Source organism: Hakea prostrata, chromosome 10, assembly GCF_041222555.1.
Source record: "Hakea prostrata isolate BN-2017 chromosome 10, UWA_Hpros_2, whole genome shotgun sequence".
In the NCBI taxonomy this organism is placed as follows: domain Eukaryota; kingdom Viridiplantae; phylum Streptophyta; class Magnoliopsida; order Proteales; family Proteaceae; genus Hakea; species Hakea prostrata.
The window spans coordinates 10763880-10786122 of record NC_142609.1 but is presented as its reverse complement, the minus strand read 5'-3'; the positions used below and the strand labels follow the sequence as shown (position 1 = coordinate 10786122).

At 38.0% G+C, this 22243-nt stretch overlaps 1 protein-coding gene and 1 pseudogene across 1 annotated transcript; one reads left to right on the top strand and one right to left on the bottom strand.

Moving 5' to 3' along the window:
- The first annotated feature begins 1225 nt into the window (after positions 1-1225).
- LOC149001885 (thioredoxin reductase NTRC-like) lies at positions 1226-14469 on the top strand. Its single transcript, XM_089138603.1, has 9 exons — positions 1226-1257; positions 2115-2202; positions 3684-3979; positions 9625-9904; positions 10176-10283; positions 12487-12573; positions 12651-12755; positions 13209-13339; positions 14072-14469. The coding sequence occupies exons 1-9, from the start codon at positions 1226-1228 to the stop codon at positions 14130-14132; spliced, it is 1188 nt and encodes a 395-aa protein (XP_088994729.1). The 3' UTR covers positions 14133-14469.
- Positions 14470-15657: 1188 nt separating this feature from the next.
- LOC149001884 (cytochrome P450 94A1 pseudogene) lies at positions 15658-17346 on the bottom strand (annotated as a pseudogene).
- Positions 17347-22243: the final 4897 nt, after the last annotated feature.

The window sequence follows — 22243 nt, the reverse complement described above, 5'->3', positions numbered from 1 at the left end:
ACATATATAAATTTGGAAGCAATCTAACATGATTTAAGGCACAAATGAAACAAAAATCAAAAAATGAGGAAGTTGGTTACTCACCTTGCAAGATTTGAGAAAATGCACAAATGGAGGAGCAAATCAAGTGTTTGAAGGAAATGGAATACTAGAAATTAGGTGTAGAAGCGGATGAAAACAAGAGAAATCAACAAAAAATTCAAACACAACTCGAAATGGCTCTGGCGATATGGCTCGGTAGGTCGAAATGCCGTCGATATGTCGAAACTGGGTCGAAAGTGGGTATTTTATAGCCTACGCATGTGTCGTTTCGGCCCGATATGGTATCGGGTCGAAATTTCGACTCGTATCGACCGAAATTTCGGTCGATACGAAACGAAATGGATACTTTTTGTGCCTACTACTCAATTTCGTTTCGAGTTGGATTTTTGCAGGAATTTCGATCGAAATTTCGACCATTTCGATCGAATTTTCTTCCCCAACACACCAACCCCGCACACCGCCACCACACCCCCCCCCCCCCCCCCCCCCCTCTCCCACAGCCAGGCGCGAAGCCCCCCCCCCACCCCCCCCCAACCCCAGCTTTTTTCCCCCCCGCCGGCGGGGGGGTGTTTTAAAAAGAAACACCCCCCCCCCCCACGAAAAAAAAAAAAAAAAAAATAAAAGAAGGGCCCCCCTACCACTTCATTTCCACCCCAGGGGGAAAAAATACTGTGGGGGGGGGGATGTATAGCCCCCCTGTATCACGCGCCTATACTTGTAAGCGGGCCAAGCGAATCCACAAAATCTAGTCAAGAAGGGAAGGAAATGGTTGTGAGATTCAAAGAGTCAGATTGCATTCAGATTGCCTTTTAGGATTGGAGTTGGGATGATTCTGTTGATTGGTATTGTAGGAAAGTAATTACTGTTAATATTGGGAAGGAAGAGTAGGTTAGGCATGCGTTTTGAGTTATTGGGGAAGTTAGGGTGAGAGCTATTGCTCTTGGGTAGCCGTAGGTTCACCTACTGCTGGTAGTGTGTTTTGTTTCTGGTTCAGCATTTATTCAAAGTCCATTATTACTATTATTTCCTTGTGCCATTCCACCATTGTTAAGTTACTACATTTGGGTACTTAACACATGGATAGAATGGTGATCTGGGTGAAGTGATGTCGCTGCAATTTGCCTTAAATTCTGATGGTCAGAACTGTTGGAAGAAGTTCCCAATATAGAAAGTAAAGGTGTCAATGGCGGACTGGATGGATGGGTTAAAGAGGAGGTGAGATGGTATGGAAGCTTTAGAATCTCAGTAGGTGTTATGAATTAAAGGGGGGGGGGGGATAAGGCATTAGAAGGCCACAGCAGTTATCCCTGGTCAGCAACAGCAGCATGATTGAATGGATAAGCAGCAGCAATATCAAAGCTACACATGGAAACTTGATGTGACCACAACCAATTCAATTGCCTTGCAGCAGTAACAACAGTTCAAATCTTCACACAGGTAGGGTCCAAACAAGAGAAAATGTTAACAAACTAGAAAGTTGAGATAGGTGGATTTGGTACTGAACAGTGTTTTGCAAATTTTTTGTCTTACATCAGTTCTCCCCTTAGGAAAAAAAATTCAAACTCAGTTTTTTTAAGTGTAGGACCGATCTTTATGTATTGGATGTCAAATTTTTTTTGAGCAAATATTCTTTTAGCTACTGATGGTAACCCCATCTATGTTAAACATGTGTTTGCTGGCAAGGATCTCGATTTTCCCCCTTGGTATGAGCAAGAACAGAGTCAAACTGATCAAAAATTGCAAAAGGGAACCAAAATGGGAGCTTCTGCATCCCGCGTGAAATTTCAATGAGTTTTTGTATATATTATGTCAAAATTACAAATAGCAACTGGAATTCTTGAAATTTCAGTCAACTTATTCAACTTCATTTCGCAGTTGTCTCTTGTTTTGATGACCGTGAGACATGCAAAATCTTGCAGAATTTTGTCAAACTTTCATGAGATTTCATATCATGGCTCTGACCACATCATCAATTTTTGTCTCAATTTCCAAATTCTTAAATTCTTCAATTCAATCCTCAATATTTGAACTTCAAGGACTAGCATCTTTTTGACAATGGGAATCACTTGAAGTTCTTCAATCTTAGCCTCAATTATAGGTCTTCATTCACTGATTGGAGGTTTGCCTGTTGCTGCTCTTGCATCTTTAGAAGTTCAACAGGTATGTAACCTTATCTGGAAGATAAGAGGATAAATATTTGTCCATCAGTATTTCTTTCATCTCGTAACATCCGGTAGGCTCTTCACGTTGACAGTACAACTTTGATTGAATTTCTCCACCACTCCCTTGCTGGTCCAATCAGTCAAGCATGAACCAGCTTTAGTATTGCCTCTCCATCTAAGAGAACCAATCAAAGGATGCATTGAAGGCGCATAGCCAAACATAAAAGATAGTAGAAATGAGATTTCCTGTTGTAATCTTTCAATTCTGGTTCAACTTTGTGTATTGTCATCATTTTGCCCGTCTCCAAAGTCAGTTTTGTCATCTTTGCTTTGCTGTTAAATCCTCCGGGGTGGACAAGATGGAGATCCTTTGACTGTTGTGTTGTGAACTCTCCTTCGGTACATGCATATCACCATTGATTGTGCCAAATCCTCTCTCTGAAGTGTCAAATGTGTTGGCCAAACTCTGTATAACTTCATGAATATCATTAGTAGGACATGGAGCAGAGGGAGATTGGTTAGAACATGACTCATCAACCATTGTTCTGATACCAAATAATTTAGAACTAATTTAAGAGTAAAGTAGCCCCAAAAAACCCACAAAATTCAAATTAGAAACAAGGTTGGGATTGGAAGCTTAGGATGTGTAGCCAAACCAGACTGCATAGAGCTGAGATTCCTGGTTGTGTCAGCAAACACCAAGGTCCATTGGGTGCTGAGTTTGCTAAGTCAATGGTGGATGAACTTCCTGGATAGCAAGCATACAAGGATATCATATACTTTGAGTATTTTACTCTGGTTAAACTTCTATTTCCCTTTTATTTGATAGGAAATTGAAAGATATGAAAGGAAAAGAAAGGAAGCAAATAAGTGCTTAAGTGTCATGGTTTTTGAGAGAAAATAAAAAATTACAAGAAGTTCCAAGTCAATTTCAAAACTAGAATCTTTCTTTCTTTCTTTCTTCTTCTTCTTCTTCTTCTTCTTCTTCTTCTTCTTCTTTTTTTTTTTTTTTTTTTTTTTTTGTCTCTTTCCTTCTTCTTTCTGTTTTCTCTCTTGCCAAACAAACATAGCCAACCTATTACATCTAAGTTCCTCTTGAGTCTCTTCTACTAATTCCCTATGGTATTTATTACTTTCCACCTCTTTCTCTAGTAATCCTACTGCAGTGCTATTTTTTTTTGCTGGAGTGGGGGGTTATGAATTTCCACATGTTACTATGATCTTTTGGAGAAGGTAGGCATTGTATCTAAAAAATTTTGCATGTCTTTATTAACAAACCACTGAACCAACTATACCAACACAAGAAAAAGTTTCCTTTGATGCTGAAGTGAGTCGAAGGCTGGTAGAGAAGTAACACTTTACTTCTTATGGCATCACATGCTTGACATTGAGCACCTAATATCACCATGATTTCTAATTCTAAACTTGCTTTGTATCATTTATAATTGTGGTTAAGTTTGCTTCTTTGATTTCAATTAGTTTCTTAGGTCTTCTTGGTATTTTTTTCAGGTAAAGTGCCACAGTGTTATTGTAGCCACAGGAGCTACTGCAAAAAGGCTCAGGTTACCACATGAGGATGAATTTTGGAGTAGAGGAATTAGTGCTTGTGCAATTTGTGATGGGGCATCACCACTGTTTAAGGGGCAAGTTCTTGCTGTAGTTGGAGGGGGTGATACAGCCACTGAGGAAGCACTGTATCTTACTAAGTATGCTCGCCATGTACATTTACTTGTTCGCAGAGATCAACTAAGGGCATCTAGAGCAATGCAAGATAGGTAAGTGAGATTTAAGTTCTCTTCTCTCTCTCTCTCTCTCTTCTTGTTCATCTTTTTCAATTGTTTGAATTGCTTAGAACCTAGTGTTGGATTTAAATTAAACAAGAGACAAAATGTTGGTTTAATTATTCCCTAGGGGCTATAATTTGGTGGTGCCTCATATTGCAGATTAGATTAAGCATTCCCCCCCCCCCCCTCTTTACTGTTAACTTTTAGGTAGCCCCCATTACAAGTTCTCTTTCTACTAAACAAATCTTTTTTATACCATAAGCTAGGATATCACCGAGATCTTGGTAATGTCTCTTGTGTAGGGATTTCGAGATGAGATGTGATACGAGTTAATATCTCAGTTTCTCAATGGGATCTCAGTATTTAGCTGTAATTGTATATTTCCCAGCAAACCTTGCTTCGGTTGGGGGGGGGGTGTCCACCAACTCGATCTTTGTCCAACTTGTTTTTTTTGTCTGACTGACTTGGGCTCCAAAATGAGTTTCTTCAACCTGATTCATACTGCCTCAACTCTTCTAGGATTCTGCAATAACTTGACCTATAATTCAGTCTTATATCCTGTGAATTTTTGGTGCTTGAATCACCGAAAAAATTATTTTTTGTAATTTTTCTTATCAAAATGTTTACTTGTTTAATTGTGATTTTTATGCTTTCGGTTAGCAGTCCTGTAAAAAAAGTTTTAGGATTATTCATAATGCCATTTGTAATGATTGGTAGACCAAGTTGTAAAATAGTTTACTGTATATACATGTATAGGTAGGATGGAAGTTGATCAGGTTGGATTTTGACTGCATATGTAAATGTAAATGATCACCTTGAAACCACATAACTATGAGTACCCTGAAAAACACAATCTGAACCTTGAAGATACCTTGCAGGTTTTTGTGGTTAATTCTTTGGTTGTTTGGGTTCAGTTGGTGTAATTTTATTGGTTGTGCTGGATACGTGGACCAAAATCTGAAACCTTATAAGAAAGTTGGTTTAGTGGCTTGATGGGTTGTAGATCTAGTGTGGTCCAGAATAAACCCCCCCAACCACCCAAAAAAAAAGAGGCCCAGATTACTTCACTCATGGCAGTTAGATGGAGGCATATGGGTCTTTGCTTTTTGGGGTTAAAGTCTTTACTGCTGGTTTGCATTATTCCACAAGATATATTCCAGTTTTCTTGTAGCACTTAACTGCTCTACTCCTGATTAGTATTTAAAAAGAAAAAAAAAAAAAAAGATAGTATCAGTGGAATAGGCTTTCTTGTTGGATAGTTGGGTTTTATTACATTCTTATGCTTCGTCCAATTTTAGTAATCGACTTCATGTTAGCCTGAATCACAGTTGGGCCTGAGTGGTTCCTTGTATTTGTAATGCATAGGTCGACCTCAAACTAGGTAGAACCAACAGAAAATTGAGTGCAGCCAGGATCAACACAATGAGGATGAAAAAATTGATTTACTGAAAATTTTATTTTATTTTTTTGGGAGAAAAGGGAGAATTATATTGAATATAAGGGGGTGTTACATTAAGTAGAAATGCCAACCTTGTCTCTCTTCATGAACGAAGAGAGCAAGGCGGTTAGGAAGTATGCCAGGGTCAAAAGCAATTATTTGCTTGACATTAAGAAGCCCTCCAAGTAAATCAGCCCACCTATTAGTCTCCCTAACTCCATGACGAATTACACAGTTGCTGAAAGAAGCTTTCAAATCAAGAATGTCTTCAAGGCTGTTGAGCGTGGACCAATGAGCTTGATAGGTTCCCAAAATTGAGTTAACGGCCACCAACGAATCAGATTGGATGATGACATTGGGTAATCCCATCTGAGAAGCAAAAAGCAAACCAGTCTTAATGGCAATCATCTCATCCTGAAGAATAGATATGGTCTTTAATTTTATTTTTCCTTGTTTACATGTGCTAGAACATTAAAAAGTGATTAGAAAAAGATGATATAGAAGAAAGGTGGAGTAAATGGTTAGCTATCTCAGCCTTGTGCCTCACTTAAGTTATCTCAGCTGTTGAATAAATCTTTTTCAGACAAAGCACTTGCAAACAAGTAAAGGAAGTTCCATTAATCAAGTCTTATCTTTAGTACTACTGGTAAGGCCTATTTATACTTTGCAAAAACCTTATGAAATAGAATTTCTAAAAATAGAAACTAACATATAGAAGCTAAGCATTTCCTACAAACCTAGCTACCAAACATCAAAAGAGAAATCTCAAAAAGAAAAAAGTATTTACAAACAGAAACTAGAAACTACCTAGGATTCTGTTGTGATGAAATAAAATATAAGTTCTAAAATTGGAAATGGTTAATTTTGGCAGAATTTGGATAGAAGCTATCTCTACTTAATGGGCACTATAACTGAATAATAAGCAATATCCATAAAAAACCATATGTTTCCCATACCACTAGGTTAGGGCCTTAAAAATGACCAATTACAATAAAAACTCTTCAGATCAAAGTCCCAACATGTATATAACCCAGACCTAGACTTATTCCTAATAAAATAAACGCATTTCGGTGATGAATCTGTATCATCTGGCTTTTTTTCTCTGGAAAGGTAAAGAATCCACAAGATTCCTCCATCCCATCAGTTGAGCATCAGTCTGCCTTCTCAATGGAGAAGGTGATCTTGGACTTCATGGAATCAAAGATGTGAACTCCTTTGGTAGCATCAAGCATATCTGGCAGATTGCTTCGAAACCTTGTAGTATTTGGGTTGACTGGCTCTACTTATGCCCCTTCCACAACGACTCAATCTGGACTGTATCTGGTCCTTCCAAGTTCCAATGCTTCCTGGGTCCAGCTCAAGATCCTATCTCTTTAAGTAATTGTCCATGGTGCCATCTGTGATTGGATTGGTGATCACTGCTCTATAGCTCTCTAGGTGGACAACTGTCAACCCAAAAGAATTCTTCCATGCATAGTGTTTCCTCTAGATCTATTTATAACTGTGGTTTGGACAAGCAGTTCTTGTTAGCTGGTATTGCTACTAATAATGAAGGATCCTCCACCATTCACTCTTAATCCAGTTCTTAATTTATATGTGCTCCGCCTTCTATTCCTACGGATCCCGACCAGCTTCAGAGCTGAATAGGCTGTTGTTGGCGGCATAGTTGTCATGGTGTCTAGGCAATTCAAGATGGTCGGTTGTTTTTTTTTTTTTTTTGGGGGGGGGGGGAATTGAGACGACAAGGCATCACCTAGGCAACAAAAAAAAGCACCAGGATGCTTAGGTGTCGCCTAGGCAACTTGACACCTATGGAAGATGGCAAGTTCAATAAGACACAATCAATCCTCTTCAGAGCTGAATAGGCTGGAGTTGGCAGGGACCCATGAGACACAATTGATCCTCCCAGAGGGAATAGAAGGCAGAGCATTTCACATAGAATTAAGAACTGGATGGAGATTGGTTGGAGGATTCCAATAATTCTAGGAAATGATATCAGCTAGCAATGACATTCTGGTTAGAGTTCCTCTTTGTCCTTGGTGGAAACTTCTTTGGTTCAAGCATCGGATTCCTGGCTGCTTTACATCCGGGTGAATCTTCTCTAATTTCCATCCAACTTGGTCCTTTCACTGTCAATGGCAGTTATAGGTGTCTTGTTGATGCTGCTTTTGCTGAAATGCTGTTAAGATATTGACCATCTTTTTTTTTTTTTTTTTTGGGCTTGCTGCCTCTCCATTCTATCTGTCAAGGCATTGTAGACAAATGCTAGCCTTGTTGGCTGAGAATTATTCCTTTCGCTAGAGAGTGCATTTGGATAGACCTGACTTCTGTTGATTCTTTGATCTATGGCACATAGAGAAAACTAGCCTTTGCACTGTCGTCAATCAAATCTGGATGGAACATAATAACAGAAAATGGACCTCTAATTCCCGTTGTCTTCATCATTTTTCAGACACCATTCTTTTTACAAAGTCAAAAGCTCTTTGCTCTCCACTTTTTTTTCCCTTCTCCTAGTTATTGTTTTTAGTTTTGATACCTCATGGAACTGGCATGTTGATGTTTCATGGGGTCTTCCCATCTCCTCTCCCCAACATTCTACCTCCTTTGGTTGAGGCTTAGGTTGTTTGCATTTTTGTTCTCCTTTTTCCCTTTGTTTTGTTGTCATCTTTCTTCTTGGTAATAAATTCTTTATTCACCCATAATGTGTACCTTATGTTTGGCCACCTTTTGGCATGGTAGGATAGTCCAGTCATAAGAAAGGGATAGCGTCCTCTTTGGGTGGTAAATGTAATCCTTGATGAGGAGGCGTCCACTTCTCTCGCAGTAAAATAACTTTTAAGTTGTTACCCTAATTTTTTTTTTTTAGTGAATTCTACTACAATAATTTCCTTGCTGTAGACTTCTTCCAGGGGGCATTCTCCACAAACTGAGCATTTCCAAAGTTTGCATTTGTTTCCTGGGGTATTTACAACTCCTTTGTTTAACATTGTTGGAAAACTTGCAATGTCTCACTTTTTCCATTTAGAGAGATGAGAATGCGCAAGACAAGACAATGTGCTTAGCACATAATGTCTTGAGTTTTGACTCACAAGTTGTAATGTTGATGGTTAGATTATCATCTGAACTTTGTTATTTGAACTATGAACATGTGTGATGTATTAGAGTTGTTTGAACTTTGACCTTGAGCATTCATGTTTGGCTATATGAGACGTACAATAGGCCATCTTAAGGTTTCACTTCAGCGTAGTGGTTTGCAACTTGGTTTTCAAAGTGGAAATCATATATACACTACTATTTTTCTCCCCTATAATCTAAGGTCACCAGTTTGTTTGGAAGGACTGGAATAGGCTGGATCACAAATTTCAGCCCCAAATGACTCCTAATACCCTCAAGTTGATGCCTCAGAGTTGGGGAAAGAAATTTCATCAACCCCACGAGTTCTCGCAAGCTTAGGAGCCAACTCAGCTTTTTGATTTGGCTAGATGGGCCTTGAGATCAAGATCTTGAACCTTCAACCCCCCCCCCTCAAAAAAAAAATCCAGGAATTATTTCCATGACAATTGCTATAAAAATATTTTCTGTTGAATCAACCATAGTTTTAGTGATTGCTAAAAGATATCCCTCTCATGGTGGTAGATGCAGGTGGGGTTGGGGATAGACAATCACCGGCTCCCCTTTGCCAAATGTTTTCCATTAATTGTTTTTAGCTTAGGGTTTTCATTCTCAAACAATTGATAATATGAAAATTAATTCTACATTTTTTTCTCATCTTTTTTCATCATGCTGATGTTATTTGACTAAATTGTTGGGGCTGTTGAAGTGATCTCCCCTTTTTCCTGTACTCTTATGACCATTCTCCTCCCTCTTCTCCCCAGTTTATTTATTTCTTTTTTTATTGATGGCAATTGCTGATTCCAGCATCATTGAAGAAAACATTCTATGATGTAACATGTAATCATATGCTCCTATACACTAATGATAACATACTTTCTGTGTATTATTGGTTGCTTCATGGTCAACGATTGCCTGATGGCTCACGTGTAATTTTGGCATTGAAGTGTTTGTCTTGATTGATTAGAATGCTTTTATAGGGGAAATGGCTCTTGTGAGTTAATTGACTGTTGATAAAGAATTTATCTAGTAAATTTTCAACTTCCTGAATGTTTGCTTAACAGGTTAATTATGGCGAATGTTTCAGAGTTATCAACAATCCAAATGTTACCTTGCACTTCAATACAGAGACTGTGGATGTCGTTGGGAACTCCAAAGGCCAGATGTCTGGAATTTTAGTTAAGAAGGTTGACACAGGAGAGGAATCAATCATTGAAGCTAAAGGTTTATTCTATGGCATAGGCCACACTCCAAACAGTTGGCTGTTGGAAGGACAAATTGAACTTGATACGGCAGGTTATGTGTTAGTGAAGGAAGGTACTGCAGAAACTTCTGTTGATGGTGTCTTTGCAGCTGGAGATGTACAGGTAATTCTATAAAATAGAAATCTTCCTTCTGACTTCAATTTTATTCATTTGTTGTGCTACTACTGCTATGGCTCCTTCATCTTAGTACTTTAGTAGGCCCTTTCGTTCCATTTATTAGCTTAGACAATTTGTGGGGGATTTCCTATTAACCATGTTGATACTAGATATTTTCCTCCAGGTCAAAATTGATCCTCTAATTTTGACTCAATTCCAGTTTATCATTGTACTAGGGATCAGTGGTTAGATTTTCATTATTATGTTTTGTTAACAGGATCATGAATGGAGGCAAGCCATAACTGCAGCTGGATCAGGTTGTGTAGCTGCTTTATCAGTTGAAAGATATCTTGTGAGCAATAATATGCTTGTTGAGTTTCACCAGGTATTTTTATTTCTATTGTTATTTCATTTGTTGTATTACTTCTATATGATTACCTGTGTTTTCAAAGAAACTCATTTTTCAGGAGGAATCACTGTGTTTTTCTCATCAATTTCCTTTGCTGGAGAGATCATGGCATTATTCAAAAGCTTATTATGGGTTGAATTGGTTTTAATGACCTTATCCATCTGAGTTTCCTAAAATGGATGGCCGAGTTGATGTGAGATGGACAGTATAGTATGTCAATGAAGAGGAATATCTGTTTGGAGAGTTTGTAGAACAAAGCTCATGAAGAGGGCAGTTTAGTATTTATTCTTCAGTTTCTCACTAGGTATTTGCAAGAAAAAGCAGGAATACTTCTTAAGAAACATGACTTGAAATTTGAAAATGTAAGGGTTGTTTCTGAGCATTATAGTTTTTAGGGTCAGTCTATAGTGGTGAGTTTGTTTGGTGGAGATCTATAGGGGGTTAGCATTTTCAACAACATAGCCCCATCCCAACATAACCTGTAGGGCTTGGCATTTTCACTGGTGCTTAAAGTGTAGGGGAAAAAAATAATAAATTCTGAATTTTGCTGGGGTTGTGGGACCTGACACTATCGTGAATTTACAACCTATGCCTATGTCAATACCATTGCTCTGATTGTATCACATATCAAGATCAAGTCACAGGCTGATGGTAAGCCTGGAAGAAATCCCTATTGGTGCATGGCTTTGCCAATATACTCATGACAACCCAACCTAAGATATGGATCAATGGACCTTGAATACATCTGTGAGTCCAGCATAGCTGCTTAGTGAAGTGGGCATGAATAGTCAGGGGGATGGTACGAAGATGCTCTTAACAAAAGGCAACTCCTCGTCTTTGGCCTTCATACTAATTGGGAATGAAGAAGAGAGCCATACTGGCATATCTGCCTTACGCAGAAATGGAGATCTCTAGGGCAAAGAGTCATGCATCCCACTGTCTAAGCCACAATTTCAGTTACTCCTCTAAACTCAGGCATCCAAGAGTGCCAGACAAGCTTGTAATGTCTGTATTCACATTATGCTTTCATTTATCAGTCTATACTGCCATGGTTCAAAACTTCAGTGAAACAGCTCAGTTTGAAGTTTGAACCATGGTAAAAAAGAAATGGCATGTGAAACACCGAGAAGACTGTTTTGCCAAGACATTTTGGTGAAATGAAAAACATTTCGGTACTGTTATTAAATAATTCAGCTGGACAACTTTAGGTGGGTAAGTTTGTTATTGAAGCAAAAGCTATACCTATGGAGAAATTCCATATCTGGCTTTATGTGCATACTGGCAAATGAAGTGAAACATTTTACATATTCCTTCTTGGACTTTTTCTGCTTGAATGATGCTTACAAAGTACTATTTAATCTAGTGTGAATGGAGTAACATTTTGATTTTATTTTTCGATGATGCTCTGTTTTTCTTTTTCTATGTAAATAAGTAGAAAGGGAAAATTTTACTGTAAAGTGGAACCTTCCATCGCTTCTTCTTCTTCTTCTTTTTTATTATTTATTATTATTTTTTTATTGTTTATTGTTTATTTTATTTAATGTATAATGAAAACAAAGACATTGTGAAATTAGAAAACTTTACAATGAGAAAATTCATGTAGAATATAATTTGTACAGAATTTTACTACTGGACAAAATTGGCCTAAATAACCAATCTGGTGTTTGGAAAATGAATCTTCAATAATACAAAAGGAATAGGTTAGATACGGAAAGCTAGCATACTGCTTACCATACCCAATACTTCCTAACAAGGAGACAAAAACAAGGAGTAAAAGAACATCCGTTGTATGCTATCCCCAAAAGAAGTTTACGGCATATAGTTGTTTGCTTAGTTGGACCATCTGGGAATTCATTGCTCCACATTTGCTTTCAATGGAATGAGATATTTTCTGTAGTCTTTGTAACACACCAACCCAAAGTAGGTTTTAATTTGCTGTTTCTTTTTCGTGAATCAATATGCCTGAGAACCAAATTATAGCCAAGGTTTTTCAGTAGTGTGTTGTTCTCAAATCTCAACCCCTATATGTGTTTCTAAACACAACTGAAGGAAAACATGAGCAAATATGCATGGAAGCATGTTTTAATTTGTGTCTTTATGATATATATTTGCGATATTGGATGCCATCTCCTGGTTAGTAGAATATTTCGTTACTACTGAGCAGTGGTCCTTTTAACAGAGCATAACTGAAGAGGTTGAGAAGAAACTCACAGATAGAGATATACATGAGGGTTTTGATATATCGCTTACCAAGCACAGGGGTCAGGTAAATTTACTATCTCCATACATTTAGTCATTTCTTAATGTTTTCTGTCTTGTGCTGACTTGAGCCGATTTTTGCAGTATGCTCTGAGGAAGTTGTATCATGAAAGTCCAAGACTTATATGTGTGCTATATACTGCACCAACATGTGGTCCATGTAGGACCTTGAAGCCCATCTTAGGAAAGGTATGGTTGCAACCCACCCCACCCTCACCCCCAATAGAAATTTTTTTCTGTTCTTGTAGACGAATAAGAAGCTCAGCAGGAAACTCATTTACAGAAAATCTAAACCTTCTAAAATGTCCAATTGCTTTTTCAAATTTCAAATTTGAACCCTTGTGACCACATGATATCTGCTTCACCATACAAGTGGTGAAGTTGGCTGTAGCACAAGCTGGTTACTGTGTTTATGTGCCATTCCAATTTGGGCCCGACTCCCGAGCATCCAATTTTTTATGGGAATTAAAAGAAGCTCCTGGAGAACCCAGTTGCAACCTACTGATGGGTCCAGTGCCTGAGAAGTTACGGGATATCTCAATGTTCTGTCATGTTTGCTGATTTACAGCATGGAAATTACTTCATAGTTTGTTATGATCTATGGCTTACAATTTTTTTTTTTATATTACTTCATTATTACAGGTGATAGACGAATTTGATCAAAATGTGCACTTTGTGGAAATTGACATTGAGGAAGATCAAGAGGTTGCGGAGGCAGCTGGGGTTATGGGTACTCCATGTGTGCAGTTCTTCAAAAACAAAGAAATGCTCAGGTTGGTTTGCTTACTCTTGGTTAGCAGAATCTGTATTCATGTTTGCCTTGTATATGTGGATATTGCAAACTATCTTGGCTGGTTCTCCTTGGTTGCACTTCAGTTACTTCCTCTGAATTACATGGACAGCCGATTTATAACTCAACTGGTCGCTAGATTTTGGTAGTATTAACAGGCTTAGCATGACATCTTAAATTTTGCTGCAGCAAGATGGATGTGTACTCCGTACTAGAAAGTTGGTTTTGCTAAGGTTGTGGGAGTTCTGCAAAAGGGACCCCTTGTGAATTTAAAACTGATGGGAAATTAATGTTTTTCTCGTTATCTTTTCTTCATGAAAAGAACTGATTCAGCTTGGATAATAATTCGCGCTCTATTGAGTTGCCAATTGATCTAATAGAATCTGATGGTCTAGGTGTTGGTTTCAAGTATGTAGGGTTTGCAGCTTGAAGCACTGTACTATGGAGCTTCAGATTTGCAGTTACCTTGTGTTTATCCTTTTTTAAAAAAAGATTTCTTGCACGACACACACTCACAAATCAAAGGAACCTCTTCTTCCTACCTTATTACATAATAGGGGGCAATCCTACGTACAACTATTTGGTTATAAAGTACTACCTTGACTCCAATAAGGGAAATCGAAAGTTGCTCCAGGAATGTCAGATGATTTCACTAGCAGTGTTCTTGTTACATTACTCTTTTGTGATCATTAACTTAATCTCCACCGCTATGCAGGACTGTATCAGGTGTGAAAATGAAGAAAGAGTACAAAGAATTCATTGAAGTTAACAAATAATGGATCCTGGTTTTTGTAACTGTTGCATTCTTTTTTTATATTTTTTTTTCCATTTGATTTTCTTCCTTTGAAGATGGGTAGTTCAATATTACCATGTAGTTTCTGATGAGTTTCAATAATTCAATTAGTGAAATATTGCAAATTTGCAACACATAGTTTGCTAAATAATTCTTAAAAACCCAATTTTCATGTTCCTGTTTCACTTGGTTGGGGTTCTCAACCTATCAATTCTTGAATCATTTACATTTTAATACATGAAGTGAATGAATTTAAGCCATGCCCCCTCAATAGCCCTTTCTATTTTTCTTTTCTCTTTGACATGGAAATACTGAGGCCCTGGTGAGTAAATTAGCTCGATTTGGTTATAACCTAGTGTTCCTTTTCAACAATACTGTGTTAGTCATGAGTAACTCCTTTATCATCATCGAAGCAGTCATTACTAGAGTTACAGTTGTGATGTACATAGTTTTCAGAAAACCTGTGGATGTAGGTTAAACAGAACTGATGTTCATGTGAGTTGGGATTCTGGGACTGCTACCCACTTGGGGTTGCGGGCCAACCCGAGTTGGAATCCGTTACCCGTCGGGGTAGAGTACTGTTTTTACTCCACTTATTTAGGAGAGGTTTGCGTCTGAGTATTGATAAAGTAGACCATAAATGCTTAGAGGTGGGTCTTACCTCCTAAACATGTGATGGAGTGTGAGGGAAGCACAATATTCTATCTGTCAGGGTAGAGGATCTTGATTTGGCCAACCCCCTCAACCCTTAGAGGTAGGACCTACACCCCATGGTCAGCTTGCTGTGTGTATGTCTGGATTTAGGTACATGCCTGCCTGACCTTCAACAGATTAGCTTTCATTTCTGGTGTATTTCCCCTACATTCACTCGTCCAGAAGACTGATGGAAGGCCTAATAGGATTCGGTTCCCCTATGTAGCATTCTTGGGCTTTGAAAACTACACAAAATTCACAAGAAAGAAAAATGTGCCATTTTAGTATTCCCCTAACAAGAGTTTTCAGCTTTTGTTAAACCTTTTCAATCATCTCTTCTAGTACTAGAATGCAGAAGTTGTGAAGTAACAAGTCTACAAGTTGAACTCCCTCCTACGGAAGCATCGAAGCAAGCTTCTCGTGAGATAATGCACATGGAACGTGAGACAGCCAGACTCTTCAACCTTACTTTCCAAGTAGGTTCCTTAAGGACTAAGAAGTTCCAAGTCAAAGGACTAAGAAGTTCCAAATCAATTGTTACTGGCTCTAGATCGGTTCCTTAAGGACTAAGAAGTTCCTGGTCAATTTTTACTTTCTCCAGATCAGTTTCAAAAGAATGTTCCACCCTCCCACATAAAAGTCATCTCTAGCAGGTGGTGTGAGGAAATAAAATCGATGGTCAAGGAGAAAAGTCTGTTTTCCCTTGAAGATCTTTTTGTGTTCTGTTTATGTTATCCATGTTTCTGCGTTGGGGAAAGCAGCTTATGTAATCAAATCAACATATAATATCCTAATTTCATTAATAACATACGAACTAAAAGTCTAAAACACCATACATCATGATAATTACTGCTTACAGAATCAAAGAGAAATGAACAAGTAATTTTAAAAAATCGGCAATCGCTACATTACATCTCTCTGCTCAATCTTAACTGGGAAACCTCCTTTCATTTTGGCAGTCAAGTAAGAAATGAAGATTGGCTCAAAACTATCTTCTGCCGGCACCACCCGGTATTGTTTCAATATTCCAGCAACCACCCTCTTCATCTGCAAAAATGCCATTTCCTTTCCCAAGCAAATCCTAGGCCCTGCTTGGAAGACTGGATAGAAGTAAGAATCCTTTGCAACAAACTTCCATTTCCCTGTAATCTCCTCTTTCTCCAACCACCTCTCAGGGCGGAATTCAGCCCAATCTTTACCCCACAATGACTCCATTCTTCCCATTGCATAGGGGTTATATACCACTTGCATTCCTTTGTTCACTATAGTCCCATCTGGCAATACATCATCGCTCGCTGCTTGCTTACCATCAGAAGGCACTGGTGGGTAAAGCCTCATGGTCTCGCAGAGAGCAGCATGGGTGTATACCATGTCCTTCGCCTCATCATAATGATCAAGCCCTTCTGGTTTCTCCTTCACTATCTCCTTCAAAATCTCATTTTCTATACGAGGATTCCAAGAAATTAACCAAAAAAACCATGTTAATGCAGCAGATGTAGTGTCTCTACCAGCTAAGATAAAGCTGATTACCATGTCAGTAACAAATTTTTCTTCTGAATGCCCAGAATTCAAAATTCGTGAAAGAAGATCCTCTGTTTCTAGTGAAAATTTCTCTTCTAACTCTCTTTTCTTTTCTCTTACAATATTGGTTGCAAATTCACGAACTTTTGAAACTGCCTTTCGCAATATCTTCTCCGAGCCAATATCTAATGCCCTATTCACCTTCCATGACCCTCGGACAAATGAACCAAACCGCTTGCTACTTAGCAATGTTGCTGCTTCAAATGCCTCTGCAAATTCTGTTTCTGGTTGTGAGGACAAGGCAGAGAGATATTTAGGGTCGAATCCAAAAGCAATCTTGCAAATATTGTCAAAAGCAAATCTCTGAAGGATGTCTTGCAGGTCTAGAACGGATTTTTGAGTGCTGGTGGTGTGGAAGAGAGGAAGAAGACGGTCAGAAAGCTCATCTTCTACCACTGTCTCAACGAACATCCGAAGGTTTTTGGTATTGAAGGCATGAGGATACTTGTCTCTGAAACTTCCAGCTTTCACCATCAATGTTGAAGATGCCAGAACCCAGAAAATCAGAGAGGCAATCTTGAGAGTAAGTGCCTTTCGGGTAGACGGAGAAATAGGACTTGAGGATGTGTTGGACGTTTTGGGGATTGGCTGTTATGAGCTGTCGATGGCCAAGAGAACGTTGAAGGATAATGGTTCCAGTTTCACTTTTCTGAATAAGCTCTGTGACAAATTGATTGAATCGATCTCTGTTGGCAGATATGGTAAGAGTGGAGCCTAGTAAAGGGTATGTCCTGGGTAGCTTTACTGCAGCAGATGAAGAAGATTTCTTGTGCTTGGTTGCATAAGCGAGGGAAGATCTGAGAAAGAAAAAGAACGGAAGAATGAAGAGGAGAAGATAAGGTAAAAGCTCCAGGTGTAACATGATGGATTGATGGAAAGGCTGAGGCTGTCTTTGTTCTTTTTTTCTGTTTCACTGTGTTGCGTTCTTGTGAATTTATAAGACTTAACTTGCGAAAATTCGTCGGGTGTCGATTGTGTTTTCTACATTTTTGGTACCCTCCCGTGGGAAGGAAGTATTGAAGTAGACAGAGACAGAGACCGATGGTTGCCTTGGGAAACCTCCGTAATGGTTCCTCTCGACATCTCTTTCAGACATTTCTACGAACACATCATGGCAATCGTCATCTACTGTAGGTAGATTCACTTTTTCAACGACTGGATCCGGGTCTTCGATCTAGATTCTACTTTGATCAAAAAAAAAAATCTATATTCTACGCAAGCTAAACTCAGAGAATTCTCTTCTCAGACAAGAAAACACAACTGCAAGGTTCAAAAGTTTATTGGCCTTTGAATTCGGCTGGAGTCAAACCGAATCTTTACAGGAGATATGTAAGAGTTTAAAAGACTTGAAGGTGTGAATCAATCAAAGTTCACATTGAATGCACAAATGGAGCAGTCATTGCTAGGTTTATAGTGGTGACATGGGTAGATTTTTTTTATTTTATTTTTTTTTTCTTTTTTCTGTTTGAGGTTCATTAGACGGAACTTTGTCCTTCGCAAGGTCAAATCCATGATCTCTCAATTGATAAATATGGATCTTACCACTCTACCGTTGAGTAGGTACTCTTTTCACAAAACCTATTGAGGGTTTTTTTTTTTTTTTTTTGGTAATAAGGTTGGAGGCTTGTTCACCAAGTAGAAAAATGAAAAAATTAATGTCATTCTCTGAATTATCTAATTTATTACTCAGACCTTCTATTAATGTTGTCAGTATCAGTTTTTAATATTACTCCAACATCCTAAGGGAAGAAACATATCCGTAGAAGAATAGAAAGCATGTAGAAGATGCAACAATGGAAGGAGGTGAGCAGTTGTAGATGGTAGAGGAATATGATAGAGAGTCGAGCATAAGTGGAGATCCTCTCCACCTAGGTGGGCGTCCTCCCATCCTACCAAACTCAAATAGGGCCTCCCTCTGTTGTAGCATGGCCAGGCCTCTTGTGAGTGTAAGATGATGGGAGGACGACCTGCCCCAATAGAGAGGATTTGGACTCTTGAGTCTACATAGAATTTTTTGTTCAAAATTATTCTTGTCTTTTTTAAAATTTTAACCTTTTTATATCAACACTTGATTGTCATTCCCTAAAGACAAGGGTGTCACTTATAATTGTCATTCCCTAAAGACATGGGTGTCACTTATATATATTTCTTCCGGGAAAAAATCGTCTGCTGTGCACATCTCTCTTGTGCTCAGCAGTGCGGCGCTACATTGCGACACGTGTAAAATACCAGTTTAATGGTTGAGATAAAAATTGATAATTTTTAAATGTAAAACCCCTAAGAAAAACCCATTTAACCCATACCCGCCGCTCCATATGAAAAAACCCGAATGATTAAAAACTCTTAAAATCCCATCTCTGAAATCGTCTTCTTCCTTTCTCCATTCTCGCTTGAGGTAGCGTCGGCGAATCCAACGGGGGAGACATGAAGAGGGGTTCGCTTCTCCTCTACCAGCCTGACATCAGATGAGTCCATGGCAATGATGAAACAATTCAGTACGTCGTCTGCAAGAACTCTCTTGAAGTGATCCAGATCAAAAATATCAGAAATTTCGCTGCAACCAGAAAATTCGCTGCAACCATAGACAATTTTGAGATAAAAATCAGTTCAGCTATCGAGTTTGAGTGGGAAAAAAATGAAATCATCTAATGTTTTAAACCGAAAAACTAGATTCAAAGTTCAATTTTTTTTTCTTTTCCATTTTATATCTTTCATCTCCCCAAATAATGTTCACTTGCAAGATCGGAATGACCAAAGCAGCTCCAAGAATCTGGCAATGACAAATGCATCAACAATCTGGTTCCTCTGCTATTTAATCCCACCAGAAACCACAATCATCAGATATTTGGTACGATCCCTGTGGTAAAATGCAAGTAAGGACGATAACCTAACCCGTCCGGCTGCTTCCAAAACTCCGCTTCTTCACCTACCTGAGCTTCTTCACCATCTCTAGCTTCAAAAGAAAATGGCAGAACAGAGTATTCCTTCTCGGTGGTAGTGTTGAAGACCCAATAAACACAGTTTCGGCGAAAGAGGAAGTAACCTATCGAGGTTGAAATCCAGCATCAACATTCCGAGCAAAGCCAAGAGAAAGAGCAAGAAAGCCCAGAGTTTAGGGTTCTTCCAACTGTTGCTGAAGAAGAAAGTGCTTGTGTTCTTCTTTGAAAACTTCTTCGGTCGGGAGTGAAACCTGAAAATCAAGAACTCAGAACGCAGAAGGCGGTGGGAATGCGAAGAGGAAACTCGACAAATTGCAGGTTTCGTGTAATCATTCGGGTTTTTTCATATGAGCGGCGGGTATGGGTTAAATGGGTTTTTCTTAGGGGTTTTACATTTAAAAATTATCAATTTTTATCTCAACCATTAAACTGGTATTTTACACGTGTCGCAATGTAGCGCCGCACTGCTGTGCACAGCAGAGAGATGTGTACATCAGACGATTTTTTCCCATTTCTTCCCAACAAAGGAGTAACTGAAAATTGAGTAACTTAAAAGGTAACATTAATTTCAGGAAATTAACTCCAAAATTGATCCGAATTCTTGTGATATTCATGCATGTAAGGGATAGTTATTTTAGTCAGTTTCATTATTTTATGTGTTAATTCATGCCTTACATTGTTAAGGGGGTCCATTACATGCATTAATTTGTTATTTTTATTTTTACCGAAAAAAGAAGTCGTTATTTTTATGGGGTTAGAGAGTGTTTCTTTGGGTCAAGAGGGGTAGAGAGTATTGCATTGGGGTATGTATGAGGTACTTGTCGTTAGTGGGTTGTTCATGTGGTATATTAGTGGGCTATTGGTGCTTAATCTACCTTGTAATTTTCAGAATGAAGAAGGCATGCTATTAGTAGGGGTGTAAACGGATAACTGAAATCCACTTCTAAATTCACATTCACATCAGTTTAGGGTATTCGAATCCGTCCGATTACTAATAGGATGCGGATATGGTATACCCCTTTCTTTCTTATCGATTATTTTTCATCCGATTAAGTTACTTAGTTAGATTTATTTTTCTTATTTTATAAATTTTTTACTTGTGAATGTGAATATTTTCCTAGATTTTCTACTAAAATAGCTACCAAAGTTGTTAAATTCTTTTCAAACATAACATTCACAAATAAAATGGTAAAGATGTAAACAGATAGTCGAAAACTTGTATTCAATATATATTCATGCCCATTTAAAAGAATCTACTTAAGAAAATAACTATCCGATTATCATCTGAATCCTACTGAATCCATCCGAAAACCGATAGGATAGTATAATAGGATGTGGTTATGGTATTACCACTATCCTATTTGAATTCGGTCTGTTTACATCCTTAGTCATTAGTCTACCCAATTAACATTAAGCAGTATACATCGGTATATACGTAAGGACAAATATGTTGGATTTTCTCTATTTTTTTTCTTTCTTCAAGTGAGTCATTGCTCCACTTTCTGACCCAAAATTATAAATAAGTCCAATATCTCTACTAGGGCTACAACAGGGCCGGGCTTTTGCAATCCCAAGCCCAGCCCTAAATGTTCTAATTTGAACCCATTCTCACCTTGACCCTAGTTTAGGGCCAAGGATTATTGTCCCTAGCCCTAAGCCCTACAGGGCCAAGCCAAACCCATTCCCGCCCTGATTGGCCCTAATTGGGCCGGGTCGGAATGGGTTGGCTCTACTTGGCCCTGACCCTAATTGGCGTTATCCTTGGCCCTGACCCTGATTGACCCTCTCTTTGCCCTAGCCCTGATTGGCCTTGTCCATAACCTTAATTGGTCATATTTTTTGACCTAAAATATCAAATGTAAAATAAAAAAAAAAAAAATAAAAAAAAAAAAAAAACATAAAAATATCACAAGTAAACTAAAAGTAAAATTCATAAAAATATAAGATGATTCAAGCTCCTACAAAATGATAAAATAGTCAATAAGCTGATAGTGTTGCTTTAAACATAAATAAATTCACATTCCATAATTCTATATTGAGTGAGCTCTGCAAGTCTCTCATTGCTTTAGTGATAGAAATTGAAAACCTCTCCCATTACTTTGGTGATGGCAATTGAAAACCTCTTCCATTGATATCTTTATTCAATAAAAAAAAAAATCCATATTCAAAACCTTGTTAACAAATAAATCAACGATAATTTAGTATTTGTACTTTTTTCGTAATTAAAGAAAATGATAATTTAGTTATAAACACAACTTTTCGTCCTTAATAAGTTTTTCTGAAATATCACATTGAAGGCAAAAGAAGATGTCAATATTTATGATGAGAAGTTGGGGTGTAGATTTGTTAGATATTAATTCTCTATATACTAGTTTTTATTATTTATAATATATTATCTTGCCGTAGTCCAAAAAAAAAAAGCCTATGTTTTTTGGGAACTAAAAATGACTTAGTTTGAAAAATAAAAATTACCTTAAAGTAAACTCATAGTCTAATATGATCAAAATGACTAAAGGTTAAAATCTAGACTTATAATTATATCAATGTTAATATAAAGATTAGAGTAAAAATCTAGTAAATGATCAGGGTCAAATTAACATTAAGACGAGAGCCAAAATTAGGGTTAGGATTAGGGCCAAAATCAAATGGATGCTAACTACATTGGTAATGAGGATATAATTTATTTTTATTAATTTTCTACAAAACATGATCATGTTTTTAAAATTTAACACATGTTAAGTATTCACCAATGTGGATTAGAATTAATTCCTCTCCATATGAGTGGAGGGTCCAGGACTAAAATCATGGCTAGAATCGGACCCATAATCAAGGTCAAAATCGGGATGGGCCAAGATGGTCCGGTCGAGCCGAGAGTAATCCC